The 24443-nt window shown below is 35.6% G+C and overlaps 1 protein-coding gene across 1 annotated transcript in view; it reads right to left on the bottom strand.

Annotated features, from left to right (window-relative positions):
- Positions 1–24443, bottom strand: part of DYNC2H1 (dynein cytoplasmic 2 heavy chain 1) — a 191520-nt gene that overhangs the window by 114091 nt on the left and 52986 nt on the right. The window contains exons 53-66 of the mRNA XM_050915780.1: positions 22823–22904; positions 21358–21512; positions 19526–19663; positions 17009–17122; positions 15589–15749; positions 15307–15430; positions 14415–14536; positions 13640–13726; positions 11579–11705; positions 9670–9811; positions 9048–9157; positions 5346–5444; positions 3984–4107; positions 892–1055 (exon numbers count right to left, since the gene is read on the bottom strand). Coding sequence (XP_050771737.1) covers positions 892–1055; positions 3984–4107; positions 5346–5444; positions 9048–9157; positions 9670–9811; positions 11579–11705; positions 13640–13726; positions 14415–14536; positions 15307–15430; positions 15589–15749; positions 17009–17122; positions 19526–19663; positions 21358–21512; positions 22823–22904 — 1749 coding nt within the window. The remainder of the gene's footprint in view (positions 1–891; positions 1056–3983; positions 4108–5345; positions 5445–9047; positions 9158–9669; positions 9812–11578; positions 11706–13639; positions 13727–14414; positions 14537–15306; positions 15431–15588; positions 15750–17008; positions 17123–19525; positions 19664–21357; positions 21513–22822; positions 22905–24443) is intronic.

Genomic DNA, 24443 nt, shown 5'->3' with positions numbered 1-24443 from the left:
TTCATTAGTGTGTACACTGTTATCAGATATAAAAAGAAGTAGGTGATAGAAAGCACAAACTAGAAAGACTGGCAGCGAATTTCTTTCCAGCAAGTCTACTAAAAGTCAAACCCTTCTCCTGCCAACAAAGAGATAAAAGAAAAAACAAAGCTTTTTTTTCTGTATTTCCACTTAAAGAGGGGGTCATTTCACCTGGTCACATTATATGATGTCGATTCCCTATCTCCAGTGGAGGGAGGAAATCCATATAGTTATCCATGCTTCACATTTTTAATTATATCTTACTTCTCAACTTCTTATTTACATTCCATTCTAAGCCTCTTGTTAGTTTGGAAAAACTTGTTTCATACCAAACAAAGAGGATTTTTTCTTCCCTTAATTTATCTCTTTTCTTTTTTTTTCTCTCTTCCATCTGTACGCTACATTTTGCTTCCTAAACATTACAGAAAAAAACTCAAAAGCTATTAGCATTTTAGAAGAAGTAAAATATACAGCTTTTTGGTTTCATTACATTTTTCCTGTACACAAAGTATCTTGATGCTAGCATTACTCTCTAACTAGGACACTGGAGAGCAGTAACAGAAATGCTTCCATGGTACCATAAAAGCATCTTGAACAGAAACAGAAGCTTAGCAATTAATCAGTTGCAACTGAAGTCAATGAGACGGTTTCCATTTTCTCTATTGGACTCATTAATTGGTTCCAAAGTGCATAAAAACAAGATTTCAAAATTTAAATTTAGTTTCAGCATCCATTTTACCATTTATATTTGTGTGCTAGAAAATATCTCTATGACCATTAATGCAAACTGCACCATAGGGCTTCTTCCAGAAGCTGGATGTAGCTATGAATGACCACTATACATACATTGTTTTTATTCTATATGCCTACCTGCCCTCTTAAGCCACTTCCTGTTGTGGTAAAGTTTACTTCTGTAACAATAGAAGAAGCATCAGGTGGAATGAAGGGATTTGGGTTCCTTGTCGACAGAAAAAGACGGAACTCTTCATTATAATCTATCATTTTTTCACCTATTTGTATAGCGTAACGGGGTCCTGTAAATAATAAATAAATGTTATACTCACTCTGACTGTAACATTCTAGAATTACCTGAAAATAATGGTATTTGTGTAATACTTTATGACTAATAGATGCAAACATATTATAAAATTTATTTCTTAATTGTTCGGAAAGAAAAATAAATTTAAAAAATTTAAGGAACATAACCTATCCTGCATTTTTAGACAAAAAAAATGCAGTAGCATAGCACTAGTGTAAGAAAGTTACATAGTGACAATACTTAATACACCAGGGTAGTTTAATTATCCTTACTCAGTACAAAAAGCATAAATGGCAAAAAATGCACTTGAAGTAGAAGTAATACTAATGAATCTTTGAAATCTTCAAACAATGAATAGGAGAGAAAACACCACAGAAGATGTACTGGAGAATCCCCCTTTTGTGTAAGAATCCTGTCATAATTTAAACATATTTATTTACATTTCCACATAGGTATACCACTCTACCAAAACACACTAGCCATAATTACATATTGGCTAACTAAGATGGTCTAACATTTTCTGAATGTGATCCAAAACCATTAGATTTAATCTCTGGATCTGTCACATTTATTTGTAGAAGGTTGATGTTGCTGTACAACCATAATTCTATTAAAATATTACTTTCTATGATTATTGTTATAGAGAAAGTCTATGAAACTAAAGATGCTGGAATATCTAGTCATTAGATTGAAAGAAAAATATTCCATTAACAAATATCCCATAAATTTGTCTTTTTATAAATACATTTAAATTATTCACCGTATGAAAGAAACAATTAATTTATTACATTTCTGTTGTCATAGTTTCAATCTCTGTGTTCAATCTCTGTGTCAAATCTCCTAATATGTTGACATTTCTCAATATGCCTGTCACAGAATGAAGCTATATGTATGGCTTCTCACCACCCTCCTTCCACCACGTTTCCATTCTAGTGGGGTCAAAAAAGAATAGACTCAAACAATCACACAACTAGAGTAAGATTTTGCCTCCTGATACTAAAAAAGAAGGAAGAACAGAATTATAAGATGAAAAGTTTCAAAGTGAAAATTTCCTTTCCAGAGAAATTTTTGAGGTGGCATAGTTAGGTGTTTCTCTATTTTTAGCACTAGGAGCAGATCAGAAATGCTCTAAGTATAAATCTCTTGCTAAAACACTGGTAGAGATGAAAATCACATATCAATTTTGCTTCTGTGCCAAGGATCAGAATAAATTTTAGGCCTATGCTGTAAAAACTTCAAACAGAAAATGGAAGCTGTACAAAGACAAATTTATTGCCGTATATATATTCACATTTTTCTGAACGTTTCCTTCCAAGTAATGAAAAGACGTACAGTCATCACAAGCAGAATAATGCAGACAGGCCTCCACCTCCACGTTTTGACAAAGAGAAGGAGTGTGTGCTTGCTTGTGAAGTGACTGAAAAGACTCAAATAGTGACCCATTCTCCCTTTTCAAAAAACAGCTCCCTAGTTTGGACTTGCACAGACCTAGCATTAACATAGCTCATTAACATGCAGAAGAGCATGCCTGAGTGTTATGAGCAATTTCCCTGAATAAACTAGTATATTTTAATTTAACCTGCTTTCTCCACAGTTCTGCAGACATATTCATCTCTTAGTTTGATTCCTTGAGTAAAATCAGTTAAGATGCCTGTAATACTCTATCTCTGCTTTCCAAAGTTCAGCGGAAGCTAGTGGAAAAAAAAAGTTGTAAAGATGTTCTACCTAGTCTCCTGCAGATCCCTGAAGTCACCACTTTGGTGGTGCTCTCAACTTTTACCGAGGATAAACAAGCAAGCACATCTGTAATGGAAGAATGATTTAAACTAACATTTTCTTTTCACTAAACAGACCTTTCCGATATAGGAGATAAATGTATCTAAGAACTCTACAGCATTGGCATTTATTTTTACCATGTTTTTACATTTAAAGCATTACTGCTACCTCACCCACTATTAGATCTTAATATTAGATGAAATGACAGCAAAAAGGAGTCTTGTGCTATTCTCAGTGGCCAAAGTTCATACTGTAAATTACATGCACAGGCTGTGGTACATGCTGAGGAATTAACACTTGAGGCACAAATATAATTACTAAGGATAACATAAATATACTTTAATTGCAATAATTTAGAAAGTATTTAAAACATACATTGTTGTATTTTTTGAATCCACTCAGTTCTTTTAATTTCAAAATATGCAGCATAATTCAACATAATTCATACTGAGATACTTACATCATTACTATTTATCTTTGCTAAACTTTCAACACAATTTTTCATATCAGCCTTTTTAAAGCAACTAAATCCAAAGCAGTTACATATAGAGTTACATAGAGTACATTATCTCTCCAAAGCAGAGATACTGTAAAATGTAAATGGGTTTTTTTTTCTTTTCATTGCATCAGTTAGGGAGATTCCTTTTACCGAATTCCACCATTTTGCTGATCTCTATGACCCTCCCCCATTCCAAAGTCACATCAGGGACAGGCCTGTGTGCCTTCTTTAGTTTCAGACAAATGAAAGAAAACCAGCAACACCAACATTCTAAAACTCTGATTTCTAACTGCACAACCAGTTGTGTAATTTCTGGTGTATTTAAGGCCCAAGTTCCTAAGTAAAACTATGTGTTTGAAATTATCACTAGAAATTAATTTAAAATTTAAATTGTGAAGAGCTAATAAAAACACTGTATTCTAATTCCAGTCAAAAAAATCTTTAAATACTTTTCAATATTTTTCCACTTACTAAACAAGAACATATCTCCAAGGTATTTCATGCACTGAAGTGTTAGCAGCAGGTTAGAGAGGAAAAAACTACACAATACTCATGTTTTCAGAAAAATCTAGTTTTATATGATATATATATATAGATGTAATCTACAAAACCTTTGAGCAAGCATTTGTAAAGATCTTGGCCATTCACCTTGAGCAATAAGATCTTTTCTTAGCAACGGGTAAAGTACAGGCTCCACTCCATCCATTTCCTGTATAATAAGTGTTTTCCCAAATCTCACTGCCAACTCAAGAGCAGTTAGGAAGTTGGTGTCCTGAGAAAATAAAAATAAATTCCTTTGATTCATGTTTTTTTGAAATACTAACACTTCAGAATGAACAGGAAGGCATTATACCAGGAGCCGAAACCTAAAAACCAGTAGTACAGCTGAAAAATTCTATTACAAGCATCATATGATATTTCAGGGTTTAGCCACAAGTGTTTAATTTAAGTAAGTTTGATCTATTCAACTACTGACATCCAGGCAATCTATTTAACATGCCTAGCTCTCCAAGTGCTGCACCAGAAGAGAGCAGGTCTACCGTAGGTCTTGCGTCACGTCTGTCAGGCGCACTTGGAAGTCCTGGCTAGTTAATGCATCTCAAATGTTACTAGGTAGCTATGTCTCAAAACTGAATCAAGACCTACGGACAGGATTCACATTGATATTAAGATATCTAAATGCAGTCTTTTGCGTGTAGGTGTCTAAACATGCACATGGTCTTTAAGATTCCATTTCAGTCAATGGAGATCCTAGACAATGCAGACAACAGAGCCTAAAAGGTAATCAAGCCAATCAGCTAGCAGGGGAAGATTCAACTACCCAAAGATACGTATCTAGTACCATGACAGAGTATCTAAAAGGCCTGCACGGAGCTGGCAGGGATCTGTGGAAGACCTACATTCTGTTAAAGCAATATCTTGAGGCAAGGTGGGGTTCAATAAGGGACTTCTGAATGGCACGAGATGCCTGCCTATGTGTGTACAACTCAGCCAAGCCTCGCCACCCATGTAAACAGTGACATGTTGACAATTAATCTTAGGTACTTAGGTACAATTAATCTCAAACTGAAATCCAATCTACTATTTCCAATGTAGATAATACAACACAAAAATGATAGGAAAGAAGTGTATACATACTCCTGAAATCCAGTGAACTGCAACCAAGAATACAAAAGACCTCCCTGTTTACAAATCTTTTACTATCTCCCTTTCAGCAGGAAATACTGATATTCTTGGAACAGGCAGCACAAAGAGGCAAACTTGTAGAAGTAATACCAGATGTTGACCCTCCAATTTAAAATACTCTGATCTCCTCCCTAAGTAAACAGATTTTCAGTACCATGTAAGAATCTTTGTAACCTAGAACTCTGTGAGAAATTATATGCTTCATGGAATATAACCCCATTTTTGGTGATTGCTATTACAGCCCTTTAAAAACTGTTCTCTAAAGTCTGGAATAGAGTGAGCTCAAGCAGAACAGAATTGTAAGAACAAGAGTAAATACTGCACCTGTTGGTTAATAACTTCCAAACGTGATTCCTTCAAATGTGTCTTCAGCCATTCAGTAGCCTGGAAAGAAGGGTCTATCAAAAATGGGCAAACTTTACTCTAGAGGAAAAGAAAAAAAAAAAATTTTTACTGAAATCTATTTTGTTTAAAAATAAAATTGGAGTCCTTTTTTATTTCCCCAAAATAATTGTATAGTCATTTTAAAATTTTTCATTAACAAACTGTTTAAAGAAACAATAACAGCCTAATAACAAAATGACAACAAACAACAGTAGAAGGAATTTTATGCCTTTTATTTTACTTCTTCTTTAAAAAAAAAAAGCACCCCAAACCAAAATTCTCAGGTGTTTGTCCTGCTGTTAGGCAGAAGAACTGTTAGGCAGTTCTTCACCGTCTCTTAAAAACAGAAGTCTCTATTCAATGAGTATAATCTACAGCTTTTGTTATTCACAACTGCTTTGAAACTTAGAAGAAGAGGTATTATTTTGCCTTTTTCTTCCTGTAAGTGGGCGAAGGTACAGTACTTCTGGTCTTGGACCTCAATGCATTTTAGAAAGAATAATAAATATAAGTATTTTGCAGGCATAAAGATACAAATAGCATTTTACTTATAATCACAAATGCAAATATCAAACTTGCAAACACTGCAATGTGGAATATTTTGGTGATATTGCCTAGTAACATGTACACTGACGAGACAGCAGGTTTTCATTTTAATAAAACCTTTATTAATGTGTGGTTCCCATACCAGTACTGTGCAAAGCTTTACTATTCTATTCTATTATATAAAAGTATCTTATGCTATACACTTTGCTTTCTGAATGTTGAGGCTTTAACCACTGATATGCTAATTATGTAAGTGCTGAGAACTTACACAATGGTCACAACAGAGTGACCACAGAGATGGTAGTAAGCGGGGTAAGTGAAAAGAGACCCATTCACAGTTGATATGTGTATTTAAGATTTCATAGAATCACAGAATAGTTGAGATTGGAAGGGACCTCTGGAGGTTGTCTTGTCCAAACCCCCTGCTTGAGCAGGGCCACCTATAGCTGATGGCCCAGGACCATGTCCAGATGGCTTTTGAGTATCTCCAGGGAGGGAGACTCCACCACTTCCCTGGGCAACCTGTGCCAGTGCTCAATCACCTTCACAGTAAAAAAGTGTTTCCTGATGGGCAGATGGAGCCTCCTGTTTCAGTTTGTGCCCATTGCCTCTTGTCGTGTCACTGGGCATGACTGAAAGGAGCCTGGCTCTGTTCTCTTTGCACCCTCCCTTCAGGTATTTATAGATATTGACAAGATCCCCCTGAGCCTTCCCTTCTCCAGGCTGAACAGTCCCAGCTCTCTCAGCCTTTCCTCATAGGAGAGATGCTCCAATGCCTTAATCATCTTTGTGGCCTTTCACTGGACTCTCTCCAGTACATCCACGTCTCTCTTGTACTGAGGAGCGCACAACAGGACATAGGACTCCAGGTGTGGCCTCACCAGTGCTGAGTGGAGGGGAAGGATCACCTCCCTTGACCTGCTGCCAATACTTTACCTAAAGCAGCCCAGGATACCATTGGCCTTCTTTGCAGCAAGGGCCCATTGCTGGCTCATGTACAACCTGGTGTCCACCAGGACCTCCAGGTCCTTTTCTGCAAAGCAGCTTTGCAGCTGGGTGGCCCCCAGCACATGTTGGTGCCTGGGGTTGTTCTTCCCCAGGTGCAGGACTTTGCAGTTCCCCTTGTTAAACTTCATGAGTTTTCTGTCAGCCCATTTCTCCAGCCTGTCAAGGACCCTCTGGGCGGCAGCTTGACCCTCTGGTGTATCAGCCACTCCTCCCAGTTTTGTGTCATGACCAAACTTGCTGAGGGTTTAAACATGTATTTTCAGCAATTCTCTGGTTCAGTCTGATAGAAGAACACTTTCAGGGTTTGGGTTTTTTTCAGATTCTGAGTCCTACTATTCCAAACTGAGTAACTACACAGATCTCAAACTGGAAGACAGGGAAACACGGACAATATCCAAGCATCAAAAGATGATGAGCACAAATGCTTGAGAACTGTATCGTAGATGACATTGCTAAAATACCATGTCCAATGCCAGTTTTAAAAGGATGCTGAAAAAAACTGTACACAAAAAATTACTTGAGCTGAGGGAGGGCTTGAAAAAGCTCTTCACACACAGTGAGATTTTTAAGAGCTCAATCTATTCAGCTAAGGAAAAAGGTGAAAATAAGATTTGATTATAGCATATAAGTAGCTTTAAGGGTACAAAATGGTATCTATTGAAGAGCTTTTTAATCAAACTGAGAAAGAAATAACTAGATGTCCTGGTTTCGGCTGGGATAGAGTTAACTCTCTTCTTAGCAGCTGGTACAGTGCTGTGTTTTGGATTTAGTGTGAGAATGATGTTGATAACACACTGATGTTTTAGTTGTTGCTAAGTAGCGCTTATCTTAAGTCAAGGACTTTTCAGTTTCCCGTGCTCTGCCAGCAAGCAGGTGTGCAAGAAGCTGGGAGGGAGCAGAGCCGGGGCAGCTGACCCGAACTAGCCAAAGGGATATTCCATACCATGGAATGTCATGCCCAGTATATAAACAGGGGGGAGTTGGCCGGGAGGCGTGGATCGCTGCTCGGGCATCAGTCAGCAGGTGGTGAGCAATTGCATTGTGCATCACTGGTTTTTTTCCTCCCCCCCCCCTCCTTTTTTTTGTTATATTCCTTTTCATTACTATTATTACTATTATTATATTTCATTATTATAATTGTTAGTATCATATTTCACTTTAGTTATTAAACTGTTCTTATCTCAACCCACGAGTTTTACTTTTTTTCCCTTTCCTCCTCCTCACCCCACCGGGAGGCGGGAGGGCGAAGCGGCTGCGTGGTGCTTAGTTGCTGACTGGGGTTAAACCAGGACACTAGATCGCATATCAAGATGATAAAGCAAGATAAATTTAAATTAGAGAAAAGGCTGTAACTGATTTGAGAGAATCACCAGTCATCCAAGCGAACTACCTGTGGCAAATGCAGATTCTCCTCATGGCAATAAATCTTTACTTTCTAGCAGATCTAATAAATGACTACATTATACCTACAATATTATGTACATAATCGTGCAATTGCATATGTATAGTTATTATATATTATATATCCATAAATAACTATATGATAAAACTGAATCATGATTATAAGCATAATATTATCATTCTTTTCTCAAGTATTGTTCGCTACTGGCCTTAAGCGAATGGCATTTTGTATCCTATATCACAGAGTTAATGTGATGAAATCTGAGGGTTTAAAACCTAGATGTTCTGAAAGGTATCTGCATACAGCCTTTTCCTTTTTCTGAGAAAAAAAGTATTAGAAATGATATGTCAAAGTGAACATATATAGGACATAATCTTCCACTGATTGTATTGATGTTAATGGTTATTCACACTTTAAGCCTGAATAGGCTGGTACCAGGTTTTGTCTGTTTGACATCTGGAAAAAAACTGTAAAAGCAAAAAAGAAAAACATGTGCTTTCTTTAACTTTTTTTCCTTTTGCTACAGAATACCGAGAGTTACCGTAAGTATTTGTTTCTCTGTGTGTGTTCTGTGGTGCTAATAAAATAACACAAATGAAATAGTTCAAAATTCCAGAAAGATGCCATGTTACCAAAATTTGTAGAAACTGAAATACTTCCAAGACAAGACAAAAAAACAAATTTACCTGCAAGATGACAAGAGCATTTTCTATTGAAAGGTCATCTGAAGGTAAACCTTCACTCTTCCAAACTAACTCCTCACTTTCTGTACACAGGAACCGCCGTAAATCAAACTCTGATAAATGAAAGAGTGTAAGTTTGTGCTAGTCTTTACAGTGTGCATAATTTTTAAGCATTTACCGTTCTATATACAGTGGAGACTGTTTAACAGTGTAAGTCTGTAGATTTCCCTTAAATTTATTATTTTATTGCTTGAACTTATTACTATTAACTAGCTGATGTTATAAAAAATATTTAATGGTGTTATTGACACACAGATAAAAATGATTACTGAAAAAGCAACTAATGTGAATACATTCATTCATATAAACTTTTCTTTTTAAGCAAGGACTATGGAGCTAAATCTTAAGAATAAGTATTTATAATCTTAATAATTAATAGACTAATCCTAAGAAATTGTTTGTCTGTATATACAAGTATTTATTGATTAAGAAAATGTTGTGACTTTTCATTTGGGAACACCAAGACAATTGAGACTGTTCATTAGAACTCACTGGCATTTCTCACTTCCTCAATCAAGCTTAATTACACACACACACAGACACACAGACACACACACAAAATTACTTTCAAGGCCTGCTAATTTGGTCCATTCATCCAAGCTGGTTTTCCTCTGATCCTCAGGAGCAGCAGAAAGATAGGTAATAAAGGCAGCTGCTAACTGAGCTCTTTTAGGCAACGTAGCCAGTTCATCTGTTATCTCTGACACCTTCAAAAAAAAAAAAAAGAAAAGTACATAATGTATAGGTGTATTGCAAACAAAAACTATGTTAATATTTCTCATCAGGTACTAAAAAGTTGGAATTAAATTTGCCTGCCATTGAGAACACAGTTGAGACAGTCTCTCTTCTTGCATTTCAGCTATCTGTACCAAGCTAACCCACAGCAACGCACACATGAAAGTATGAGAAAAGTTCTTTTTAGCTCTGGGCTAGAGCATGGACAGATGTTTCTGAGAATTTAGCTACTAAAAATCTATGAATTTGATGAACAGTTCACCTTGTCACTTATAAGCAACTGGGTAAATAGTATTATAGTAAGAAAAATACGAACTATGTGACCCTAGTCACAGTCAGCTAGTGAGTACCACTTACAATAGGTATACAGATACTAAATACTGTAAGTATGTATTACACTTAAAAATGTGATTCACTGCAGACTTACATGATAAAATACATTTATCATATATCTTTAAATAATTTATCTGCACATCACCTCTGCTTTGAAATGTTCCAGTATTTTGCAGACAAATACAGGGTATCAAAATAATATGCCTGCCATAATTGGTTTGAAAGTACTGTCACTTTTTCACTTTAATCAAACTGACATTAAAAAAAAAAGCTGATACACAAACAAAAAAAGAAACTTTTTATTACTTCCTCCTTACTTTAAAGGGAGATGAATACTGCTTTTTCACCATCTTTAATATGGGATGAGTTCCTGACTAATATATCTGCCAGTTTGGTCTACAGCATACCATTAATAATAGTCTGAATTGTCTAAAGACAGGGGTAATGTACCAGAGTGAAAAACTGTGAGGAATCACTTTTAGAAGTGTTTAAACTCTGGGGTTCAAACATACTCAATCCTTGCTATAGCAGATGGAATAGCTGTAAAGCTACTTTCAGAGGAAAATCTTCCATTTTTTTCCATTATGCTGGTCAATCTACAAGAAGGATTCATCTAACCCTAACTTTGGTTCTTCAAAATGCATGCATTTAGTCTAATTGTTTAGGCTTTTTTCAGTGTCAATGGACAGACAGGACCATGCCTCTCAGCAGTGAGATTTTTTCCATTTTAAGATACCCAAGAAAGCTTGGTATCGCTTTCTGGAGGTGACAGCTATTTTCAGCTTGTATATATCTTGAAGTTTTCCTTTCTGTTTCAGACTGAAGAAGGGCCTGTGTGTTCAAAGGCTTGCCAGTTTCTCCCAAATATATCATTTGAGCAAATAAGATATGCTCACTTTCCCTACTTTAGAAGCAGAAAAGTTTCAAACACATAAGTGAAGACTTCAAAAGCAACCTGACATTTTGGGTAGGTCTACATTTGCATTTCCAACATCAATGCCATAAAGGAGATGTGTTGTAAGACTGTGATTGTTTAATGCTTTCCCAAAATCTGTCCCTTTTGATTGTATCTCAACTTGGAGGGTCCAACTGCTGACATTTCGAGCCATCATAACAATACATTATTACTGTGATTGAAAAATGTCAAAGAACGTTGTGTTTTCTATATTAAATATTGGGAGTTTTTTTACACATTCTGTAGCTATGTGATATAGGTAAGGTAACTTTTACAGTGAAGTAAAAGGAAGTTTCAGAAGGAAGAAAAGCTTTTATTTCTAATGAGAAATCAAATAAATGTACACTTAGGAGACATGCAGAACGGCAATAACTCACATTCTCCAAACAGTGCAAAAACTGTATTTTCAAATCATCAGCTATAAGATGTATTTATGAAAATTTTCACTAACCTGGGTGTTCCATCTTTTGTGTTCCCTATCGAGTTGATTTATCAGTACCTCTGCAGCTTTCAATGTCTTCTGAGCTTTACTTAGTTCTGCTTCAAGTTTTGCTGCTTCTGTTGTTCTACTCTGGAACCTGTAAAACAACTACTGTTTGTAATTGCTACCATGAACTACTAAAGTTATGGACAGTTATTTTCAAGGCAGTTTAATTGACTGAATTTGAAATGAATTCCTCCCTTATTGTTCATGAAGAACACAACTACAATTCTTTTTTTATACCTTCTGCTTCTAATTGGCAGATGAGCTTGTTAGACTTTTAACTAATGAAATTTAGATAGATGCACAGGTGAGATTTAAAAACACATCTGCAATATAGACTATAATGTCTGAAAATCATTCCTTCCTCTACTTAAACAGCCTGACTTGATTTTAGTGATTGTGTTAAGTTTTGTTCTGCACCTAGGTCAGGACAACAGCAGGCTCAACACCATACTATACATTTGTAACTTTTTGGTAAATTTAATCTATGAAACCTTTAAAGGAGAATATTGCTAATTCACACGGATGACCCCAGTTCAATGCACAATACTCTATTTTGTAAACTACTACGAAGTAAGAACATGTCCCAAACAACAGGCAAGGTTTAGGTTATTATTTTGTAATGTTTAATATCTAATTAGCTTAATTATTATTTAATTAAAATAATTAATGCATTTAACAATCCACCTTTTTAAAGTAATATATTTAACTGTAATATATAGTATATAGTATCTAGTTAATCTAAGACATCACTATATAGCTGAATGACAAGAATTCTCCAATTTTTTTTTTTTGCAGACTACAAAACATGACTTTCAGTGATATGCACATATGTCAGCTTGTAAAGTATCTCCTTGTCCTGGTTTCAGCTGGGATAGAGTTAATTTTCTTCCTAGTAGCTGGTACAGTGCTGTGTTTTGGATTTAGTGTGAGAATAATGTTGATAACACGCTGATGTTTTAGTTGTTGCTAAGTAGCGCTTATCTTAAGTCAAGGACTTTTCAGTTTCCCATGCTCTGCCAGCAAGCATGTGTGCAAGAAGCTGGGAGGGAGCAGAGCCGGGGCAGCTGACCCGAACTAGCCAAAGGGATATTCCATACCATGGAACGTCATGCCCAGTATATAAACAGGGGGGAGCTGGCTGGGAGGGGCGGATCGCTGCTCAGGCATCGGTCAGTGGGTGGTGAGCAATTGCATTGTGCATCACTTGTCTTTTCTTGGGTGTCATTTCTTTTTTTTTGTTATATTCCTTTTCATTACAATTATTATTATTATAGTAGTAGTAGTAGTAGTAGTAGTGTATTTTATTTCACTTTAGTTATTAAACTGTTCTTATCTCAACCCACGAGTTTTACTTTTTTTTTTCCTCCTCCCCACCCCACTAGGAGGGGGAAGGGGGAAGCAGCTGCGTGGCGCTTAGTTGCTGGCTGGGGTTAAACCATGACACTCCTATACTAACTACATAATAGAAACATCGAACTAAAAGACTTGGATTAAAGTGAATTTGGAGAAAGTATAAAGGTTCACCACAGTAATTTTTATGCCACTATGAGTCACGTACTTGATGAGATGCTAAGAAAAAAGGAGACAGCCAACTAGCTAACTGTCAGAAAAGTAGGCCATCCTACAAGAAAGAGAATTGCCTTTGTTAAGCTGTGATCAGTAGAAGTCTTGTATAGGAATGTTTCCAAAGTCCTAAGGAGACATTAAAGTCCTCTTAGATTTAAAAGGTAAGAGACATACAGCTTATCTTTGACACCTACAATGTCTACACTGAAGGCTTCCAACACAGTCAGTAGTGAGAAGCAGGTACTTTTAAGGAGCATTTCATCTGATCAATGAGATGAACTGTATTCTAATAGTATTTATTTATCTCCACTGAGTGTACAGATAGCCTAATTATCGTTACTTCTAATGTAAATATCTTGCAGAGCAGGGAGATACATTTGGTTAGACAACTTTCATTATTCACACAGTAAAGTCATCAACATTTTTATTTATATCCTGAAATAAACAAACCCAACTTACTTATCTTTCAGTTCCGATACTTTTTGACCAACAGAGTTCAGAAGATCTTCTAACTTCTGTTTTCTGTCTTCAGTTTTCTTGAGATTACTACAAAAATGTAACATTTATTTTAAGACTATGGATCCAAAGGAAAAAAAAAAGAGTAAATGTAACAGGAAAGTCATTTACATAGAGATAATTCAGAGACAGTTCTTTCTTGTGATTTACATTAACAAAAATCTGTTTTCACATGTAGAAGTTTTGACTACTTCTCATCACATAGCTTTAAAAATGGCAACCAAACACCCCAATCAAATGTATTCTAAAAGATCAGAACAAATTCTTCCAATACAGAATTTTAAGACCTGGCAAAACAATCAGTATAGATTCCTCAGGTTATGGATGGTCGTAAGACTTTTTGAACGTAAGGAGAAACGGATTATGCTTGGTACATGACTGAAAAAAGAGGAACTGCACATCTCATAAAATAGCATGGGTTTCACTGACAGAATACATTTTAAGCATATCTGTGATGTACATTTCTCCCTGACACATTTCAGCTGAGACAGGTAACTTGTGACTGGCTAAAAAATATCCAAGGCATAGCTTCCAGAAAAACCAAAATATTGCACACTTACTTCTCCTGTCTCAGCATGAACGTTTTATTACCTATGGATGAGGTATGGTTTCTTATATCTTTTGTTTTTAATAAACTTCAATTCCTCCTTGGCGGCTTTAGTTTCATCCACCACCATTGGAATTAAGAACATTTATTTTGTAACAGTGTCTAACTTACGCTTCCAAGCCAGCCTTTTCTTTTTCCAAAGGCTGAATTCGTTCTAGGACATGGGAATACTGGACATTGGCATTCACCCAAGCTGCTAATGGAGCAGCTGCAGCACTGGCTCGTTTAGCATTCTGAAAAAATCAGTAACAGTTACAAGAAAGTCTTTGAAGTATAATGTAGGTGAGATAAATACAGGATAAATAACTGCAACAGATTTACGAGTTATCAACTTAAATATGCCAATTAGCCAGCTCCTCTACTGAACTAATCTTTTAAATTGTTACTAAGAGATTATATTGTAGGCCATCAATCTGTGTAAAAAAATAATGGCTATCTTTACAACTATGAAGCTTCACTGAAGTTAAGAAGTTTCAAATTAATGCATAATTTATCAGTATGTTCCTTCTCAGGGAACTACAACTTTCCTTTTAAAAATAAGGAACTACTATTTAAGAATTCCTTTTTATAGCTACTACCAAATCAATTCTCAAAGATCACCCATACATTTAATCATCATTAGTCCCCCTTTTTTTAATTAAGTGTACTGTTAAGACTCTTACTGGTACAAGGAGGCCAGAAGGAGCCAGTTACAATTCCTTGATCTGAGTTATTATTTATACCAGTGACAAAAATCTCTGAGGACTTGACTCCGTAATGACTTCTCATCCCACCGCTCCTCAGTCACCAACAAAATTCTCACTGTTAGAGGCAGTACACAACAGAGTAATCTCTGCTACACTTTTATCTCTTTATACTGACAAAATCTTCACAAGAATTCATTATTTTTTCTCTAATATAAATTAATTCTAAAAATTATGTTAGCAAATCAGACAATCATGTCTTTTTTTCCTTTTTTTTCTTTTTGTCTTTTTTCATTTTATGTAATGCAATCAGGAATCACCTTTGGATCAAAAGATGTCCTGTTTTTAGAAAGAAGTTCTTCAACACTCTCTCGTATTTCTTTTGGAATATTACGGGCATCAAAGGTTGCTATGTCCTCCCTCACGCCTCTTTTGGCCAAGAAACTGTAAAAAGGATTAAATAACTAAGTAAAGAAGAAACAAATGTTAAAGAGGGTATTACCCTATGAAACCAAAGAATTCTGCACACACGTTACTCTAGAATATAATAGAAAGTATTTCATATTGTAAATTACTGTTTAAAGCTTAAATAAAATCCTCACCTCTTCATGCTCACCCATGATGTATCAAAAATCCCCATCAGCCGTAAAACTCCTTCTAGTATGTCTCTGATTATGTCAGGGGGCATCCGTAGTGACCGGATTTCTGACAAAGACTCTGGCTTTATATTTCCAACTGCTAATTTGGCTTCATTAACCAGTGGCTTAAAACATAAAAACACATTAAAAAAGAGATGAGAATACAAGAAACTGAACATTTGCCATTTCAGTTTTCATACAATTTCTAGTTCTTTTTACATATTTTATTACCTAACCAACTGCTATTGATGCATATTCATGTGCACAAGCTATTAAAAAATGCCATGTGTTTAAGTGATAATAAATATATTTCCATATAAAATAGCATATTATAATCCTGACGTTCCCTAACTTTTCATTCACCACTATAATTCATAAACATTATATTGATATTAGTATCAATCATATTTGTTTGCTCTTTCATTGCTTAAAAGTTCATCGTGATACAGGTATGTTTTAATAATGATGCTAATTACTGAGGATATCTTTGTAAAGATACGTAGAAGTACAGGTCACAAAAGCTTTCTATTTTCAGTAGCTGAACAAATTCAGACAGCCTTTGCCCTTATCAACAAAGCAACAAAATGGTAAGAAAACAGAAGAAAGTTAAAGATTATCATTAAAGGCTGTGCACACCTTGCACATCCTTCATATTTATCAAAGACCACAGAAAGGGATTTACCCTAATCCTGTAGTTCTCTGTCACTTTCAATACAAGGATATAATTCCTTGGCAGCTATGAAATTTAAAAGGAAAAAAATTAAGTTGCTGTACTTTTCCCTTATTCTTTAGTACAATTTTAAAATGGATGGGATGAAAAATAGAGACTAAAAGCAATGACTGAACACACATACCTCCCGATAAAACTGACACTTAATGGCTGTAAGGTCTCTTGAGCAAGCAGTTTGCTATAGTGCCATTAGGATATATAATTTTCAGAATTTAGTAATAACTGGAAATTATCTCTCATTAAACTATTTCCATTCAGCTGATAGTACCAAGCCCTATGATATTACCAGTTTGAGCAAGGCGGAGTAATGTAGTTGGTCTATATAAGATAATAGTAATTGAAAAACATTCCATAAAATCTGCAGAATTCAGCTGTAGACCATGGCAGCATAGAAACAGCAACTGGAGGTAAGATTTGGCCTGAAAATTCTTTCTGTAATTAAGACCTAATACAACACAAATGCCAAAATGACAATCTAAATCTGGCAAATAGAATACTGTTTTCTAATGCATAGAAGTTTTAATATCAAAATAATTCAGAGCAAAATTTAAGAAATGCGGGGATAAATTTTGCAGAACCATTTTGCATGGCAGGACTTGAGTAAGTCAAATAAAATCAGACTGCAAAATATTACTTTTCCTTATCAGCTCTTACCTGAACCTCTTTTAGTTCATCTTCAATTTTTCTTTTTCTTTCTTCTATTTCTGCAGCCTCTTCTGCTATCCGGTGTTTTATTTTTTCCATTTCTGTCTTTTGCTCACTAGCACTCTGTAAAAAAAAGAATACCTTTAGTTTTCAAATTTATACAGATTTTATTCCTTTAGGTCTCATTTCTTTTAGTCTTGATTATAATATAATTTGCACAATACTAATTACAATAAAGTATTTGAGACTATTTGATACTAGACATGTTGACTAAGTAAATTATATGGAATAAGCATCTTTTGCTTTTACTGTGTCTCCTTCCCTTTCTTTACCACAGACAAGATCTATACCTCTATTTTTGAGGCTCATTATGACCTTTTTTCTCCTTGCCTCTGCTTTTCCATTCCTTATCAAGATGTCAGTCCCTCTCTAAAAAGATAAGTGACGGCCTCTGTAACATTCTTACTGCATTTGAAAGTAATATCTTCCTGCCATTGTCTTTGTAGCTGCTCATATTTCTATTTCTTTTATGACAGCATTAAAACTCTCCTTTTCTATAATGTTCATAAAAGCAGCAGTTGTGTTGGAACTACAGCCTATTAGCCTAAAAATACTAATAAATTATTTACTTGTAAATTTGCACCCATCTATCTGTAAGGATATCTGCCTTATGTTCTACACATATATTGTAAGCTGTTTGGGTATACATCTTTTCTTTTCCTGGATTTGTACTGTGCCTACCATATAGCAGACAGTAGCTATTAACTATCTCCAGGACTCCTAAGCACTTCAGTACAACAATAAATACCTAGTATGTAAAGCTACAATAAAAAGGACCTCACATATCCTGAAGTTAACAAAAACAAACCCCAAACAAAACAGGGACTACCAATACCAGTTACAAAACAAATAATGGAGGATAAATGCATAAAATGCATAAAATAAAAGACTAATATTCTAGGCTCAGTTCACCTAAAAGATACAAGACAACAAAGCCCAGAGTTTATGTTCTTCCAGTATATAATGCATTATTATAACCAGCAATTGTCGAGCTGAGTTGAACTTGTAGCAGAAGGTAACAGATGTATATAAGCAGAGAAAACCTTGAGATTAATAATAATGTTTCTGAGCACTTAACCCAAGCTATAGACCAGCATGTCATTGAAGATTACATTCAAATCCATAAAACATTAGCTACATAAAACTAGATTAGACATTTCATGCAAATGTACATGTACTGAATGATAGCTCTGAATAAGAAAACCTTAAAATTCAGTTGTAGGTCAAAAGCCTTGCTCTGAAAGAAGATTAAAAGAGTCTGTATGTATTAGAGCCCTCTCTCTTACATAAACTAGAACATTTGAAGTGACATTAAAATGTTAGAGGGCACCTATACTTTATGCTAATTTAAATAATCAGAATTCTACTGTAATTCTTCTAATTGTCAGTGGGCCCATCATGTTTCATTGCTTTTGGCCTATCCTTTGATTTTGTCCTGCAATGTAATATGTGCTACCCACACAATCTGTAACTCTACTGGACAACAGCAGACACAGATTTAAAACAGAAATCAGAGAAAACGGCATAATAAATTCTTTGAGGCCAGCAGTGAACATACCAAGCTAATCATCATTATTCGAATTCATGTACAGGAGGCAGATAGAGCCTAACAGTATTAAAAATTGCCAACAGAAGTAGACTTATAAAAATGGAAGTAATGCACCTTTAAAGCACTGTGAACCAAATGGTTTGAAAGAGCAGGCATCTACTTTACTGCAAACAGAGAATGTCTTTGTCATTGAGCTTCTTGATTTAAGTTTGCTTCAGACTGATTGGACTAAACCAGTGACAAAACAAACAGTGCAGTGACAGCAGATTCATTATGGCTTATCCTACATTTATGATTCCTGGAAGTATCAATGCAGAGATCTATTTTCTGCACAATTATTTTACTTAACTGAGAAAAAACTACTAAAGAAAATTACCTCCTCAAAAAACAGAAGGTCTACCTCTGAACTGAAGAATAAAAATTCAAGGAGTGATGAACATAGAGGTATTACTTAACCTTCTTAGAGGTTAACTTCAGAGGACAGGACCTCATGAAATACAGACTTTCTAATAGCCCACAAATTTAATTCCTGATATTTATTACTTAAAATAGTGCTACTTGTCAGTATTTTGTTTAAAGTTCCTATCTGTAATAAACATTATAAAATGGATGTTTGGATTTATGAAGTCCTAGGGAAACCTTCAGACTAAACTACAGCAGTAAATACTACCCAGGTGCAAAACTTGCACTGATCTCTTCCTACTCAATCAGTTCAAATACAATTTAAATTATATAATCCTCTGTCCTGTTGCAAGTTTATTCAAGCCTCAGGGCTCATGCATTCCCTTAGGCAAATCCTTGTAAAAGCATCAGGTTTTGTAACCCTTGAAAAGAATACAAAGCACAGGCAGTTACAGAGACCAAAACCAGAAAAGCATCTCTTTTTTTTTTCACTTTGATGTGATTGTATACAACACCTGCATAGATACTGTAATTTCTTGAAGGGCAGCATCAGCCTCATCCTGCTTCATTTTGAGTAAAATGCTTTGTTCTCCAGCTTTTCTGTTCAGTTCATCTACCAGGGCTTTAGCTTCATTCAGCTTTGATACACCTGCCTATAAAAGTTTATAAGAACCAGTTATTTAGCAATGAATTTTAAACAGATTTAAATGAAGGTTGGTTACAAATAGTATGCACAAACTAAGAGTGATGTAGACTAATATTCTTAATTTTTTGTTCCACATTTTTTCGATATTATTTACGATTTTCTTAGTATTGTTTAACCCAAAAATGAGATTTGTCACTTCTAGATGTGTCACTGTAAGATTTATTACTACATCAAAAAGCTGAACACAAAATTCTCAAAAAACCAAACTTTTAACGGAACAGCAACAAGTACATAATTGTTTTCTCATTAATTCAATAGCATTTCAGTTAACTGATATTAACTCCGTATAATTATATCTCCTCTAAAAGCAAATCTACAAAAATTAAACAAAATCAAACAGATTAGATTATCCTATTTCTACATATTTGTACATTCTCTAAAGAACATAGATGCACATAAAACAAAGCCTCAATTATGCTTAAGATTATTTTCTTTATTCACACTTTCTAAATTATTTACTCTATGGTAATCAGATAATAGAATTACTTCAAGATATATTTGAAAAAAAATATTACCTGGAAGATGCTTTGATTTAGGATACACATCTCTAATTTTTATGTAAATGATTACTTTCACTTAACCAGAGCATTTAACAAGTAAATGAGTGTTTGTCACAAACAAACTACAGCTACTTTCTAAATAAATCAAAAAGCAATTTCTATCATTACAAACATAAATCTTCTTAAATTGCTTACTACAGTGATGGAAAAATATTGGCAGACAGAATAAAAACAGTGTAGAATACAAGGCAAGGAAGTAATTTGGTTTTAACAGATGCTTTAAGAAGAAATACAGCTTTGCAAATGTGGTTTCAGAATAGCAGCAAGGGTCACCTGGAAAAGGAGCTGAAAGCGAAGGGAGAAGGGTAAAGACAGAAGCTACATGTCTTAAAGGATCATACAGATCTTTCCAGAAATATACTGGGGGGAGGGGGGAGGGAAGGAAGTATGACCGGAAAGATAACAAATGGGTTTCAAAAACAAGCATGTAATGCATACAGAACAGGATTAAAGCAACATCTGTGAGATGAACTGCATTTGGTCTAGAACCATGATGTGTGGAAAAGGAATTAGAAATCAATTCCAAACCACAAAATGAGAGAAAATCACAACGAAGGGAATCTTGGCCAAAGCTACACAAGAGCACCACGAGATTAAAGATACAGCTTGTTGAACTAGAAGGACGCAAGAATCCCACAAAGCAGGAAGTTGCTGTAGAGATATAAAGAAAGGGATGGAATATGGAGCTACATGGGGAAAATTTATACAAGCAGAGGTAGGACTTAAATTGATGGAAAGATGATGGCTTGTTTGTAACACAATTCCAATACATATGGGTGAAAAAATTTAAAGTCCTTTCAAGGACTTTTTACTCTTCCAAGAAAACATATGCAGTCTGATACATCCTTGAGGAAAAATATTAACGAAAACAAGAAACTACTCTTCACTCTTTGAGGCATTTGAACAGAGATGCGCATTAAGATTCATACTATTCCTCTCCTAAAACCACAGCATGAGTATATGCCAACAGAGGACACCTCAAACAACGACGTTAGCAGCTACAGCCCATTAATACACAGGGCTTTTCCAAATGTGAGAGTATTTTGAAAAGCCATATGTTAAATATGTTTTAAATACATACCTGCAAGTGGTTCTGCCTTTTTATTAGCTCTCTTCTTTTACTGTTATTGATGGTACTGTATATATGAAGGAATGTCATATACCTGCTAGGCGTTGCTCCATATATTTTACATGATTCATGGATTGCCAGAAATGACTTCAGAAAATCAGAATCACCTGTACAAGATAATTTGTTACACAGATAATAATATACTCATTAATCTACTCACATTAAAATAACTAAGGAAGAGCAACAGAATATGGTTTTTGAGATATGAATTAAGGGCATTCAAAATATCATAAAGAATACACTTTTTTCAAAGTACTCTGAGGGAAACAACATGTAATTACATTTGAAATACATATTTCTCAGAGAGAAATATACTGAAATTGTTTCAAAGCTGCAAAATATTTCATTGATGTTTGGAAAAGAAGGCAAAATTAATTGCAGATTACTGAGGGCTAATCATAAAAGAAATTTTATTTCCACAGAAATTGAATTTGAAAATACTTGGACTTTTTTAGAAAGACAGCCCATGTGTTTTTGTCTTCTCCCTGATCTCTGATGACAGGTAGACTAAAAGGTTTTTCTGAACATTCCAGGTCCTTCAGTTTGTTGAACAGTTTCTCAAAAGAAGCCCAAAGATACTGTAAAATAAATTGTATTACCCTACAAAATAAAAAATTGCTAAAACGTATCTACATATAAATTAATGCCGTTAATAAGTACTGAGGCATAGATTAAGTACCATGATCTAGGATAAAGATGGATGGTAGCATGAACACTAAATCCTAAGTTTGGCCATTATTCTGACAGGCTGGAATGCCTATTAAAAAGCAATACAAAACAAGAAACCCCAAGGGAACCACTTACCATTTTATACTCTGTTGGCTCCGTGACTTGTGTTACTTATACTAATGCTTTATAAAAAGTGGCTAAAAGTAGTATTACGCACATGAGTGCTGGCACTGGTCTCTTAGATTGTTTGACACCCTATTTTTAAAATGGTTAAATTTGAAGTTTTATTATAAAAACAAATTATTCTGAAAAAGTGGCATTACTTACAAGAAATTAGTTATTGGACATAAATAATTATTAAAGTAAAATGAGCGGGTCTAGGACAAGAATAATGAAAACATGTAGACTGAAAAACTCTCAAAACATCAAATTTTGAGGTTGTGAAATAACATCCACATAGAAGGAAGACACAGAACAAAACAAAACAAGATGCCTCTTAAACAGTTTATAAAATTGAATATACATAGTGACTGCTTGTGACAGAAAAGACTGGGTTTGATCAGCCAGGATGTATGTTCCAGACATGTTCCCTTGTGCAAAATGCCTGCCATGTGAACAATACTAAAGTCTATGAATATGCTGGCAAAAACGTACTCAAAGTATCTATGCTATTATCTATGCCCAACACAGGACTGAATAAGTGTTTAATAATATGTAATAGTAATTAGGGGGTCCACCTAAATATTACCTGAATGTTTTTTCTTAAGTTCCTTATGTGCTTTTCCAGTCTTTTCTTGTTCATCTGAATCATACAGAAGCATTTCAGGTATCTAAAAAAATGAACATGATTATTTGTATGAAAATTACAAACAACAAAAATCTGAGTTAAAATAGAAAAACCAAACCTTCAATCTAGTTTCTCATTTGAAAAGACTGACTATGATAGCTTTATTCAGAATAAGGTATTTACAGAATATTTATAGCATTAAAAAGATCAATTCTGCCTTTCCCTGTCACTGATAACTTCCTGTTCTCTCAAGCAAAGAAGCTTTTGCTGGCTGTAAGAAAGAGCAACTAATTCTCAGAGGACTCTTACAATAACACAAATGTCAAAGAGGTAAAAAGATATACAACTCAACAGGAAATCAGACAATCTTAAGTACAACTGTTGCGAATACAACACCAGAATTAAACAATGCCTAAGTCTAAGTCTTTGAAGTCTTTTTCATGGTCTAAGAGTGGGCTTACCTTCATATGTTATCAGCGATACAATGTACAATGGTAAAAATAAACAAAGTATATTCAAAGGTTCTGCATACAACTAAATGATAAGACTCCACTTAAAAAAAAAATCCCTACCAAAGTGAAAGTGAAAATACTCTGAAAAACATTTTTTAACTGTGGACAGAGCTGATCCAAATATTTTTGCCAAAACAAACGTTCAGTACAACCTGCCGTTGAAACTGAGGCACAATGGCAGGTGAAGGAGCTCCAGTAACCCAGGCAGAAATAGACACACTGAGCCATCTGCTCCCATGGCTCTCCCAGGACAGTGACCAACCCCATGATCCGGGTGTGAAACCCATCATGATGAGTCAATGGGAGAGGCCAGATCACCTTACAGACTAGACTGAGGGGGTTACTGCATAGGAGTCTTGGGACACATTATGGGATGCAGTGGAACAGCATTTCAGATTGCACAAGACTTACTATGGGTTGGTGAGGTACCCGCAGGAGTTGGCTGCCAGAGGGACTGGAAGGTCCAGGTCTGGGAGTCAAATGAGACCCGGCTGCATGTGTCTGTGTGTGTGTACATGTATGCGTATGTGCCTGTGCAGGACGCAATGGCGAGATCCTAGATCCAAGGCCAGCTACTGGATGGACTGGATGTCTAAGCCCAGTTACTGGAACGATCCATTCTCTGTGTGTGTGTGTGTGCGCGCGCGCGCACAGTGAGGCAGTCTGTACCAGCAGCTGGAGTGGGGCTGCAGCCTCAGGAGCTTGTACATCCAGATGCCAGCAACTGGGAAGACCAGGGCATCCAGAGGCAATTACTGGAGGGTCTGTGTGTCTGTGCCCAGCTAGTAGGGGGACCCACATTCTGCACATGTATGTATTTCCCACTAACGGACCTTCATTGTGATTGCTCAGAGAGGGGAACGGGATGATGCCAACGGTGCTGTTTGTGTTTGTGCAGAGGGTTTCTGTTTGTGTTGTTCTGTGTGGCCAATCACATGTATATATGTGCTGTATATGTGTGTTTGGGTGTGTGCCTACTGGGAATATATGCTCAGCTTCACCACTGGTTCAAGTTGGGGCCGTGAAGCTGTGGCAGCCTTGCCCCTATCAGGGTACTGGATTTGGCAATC

The sequence above is a fragment of the Gymnogyps californianus genome, chromosome 1 (assembly GCF_018139145.2).
Source record: "Gymnogyps californianus isolate 813 chromosome 1, ASM1813914v2, whole genome shotgun sequence".
Taxonomy (NCBI): domain Eukaryota; kingdom Metazoa; phylum Chordata; class Aves; order Accipitriformes; family Cathartidae; genus Gymnogyps; species Gymnogyps californianus.
This window is presented reverse-complemented; position numbering and strand designations above follow the sequence as displayed.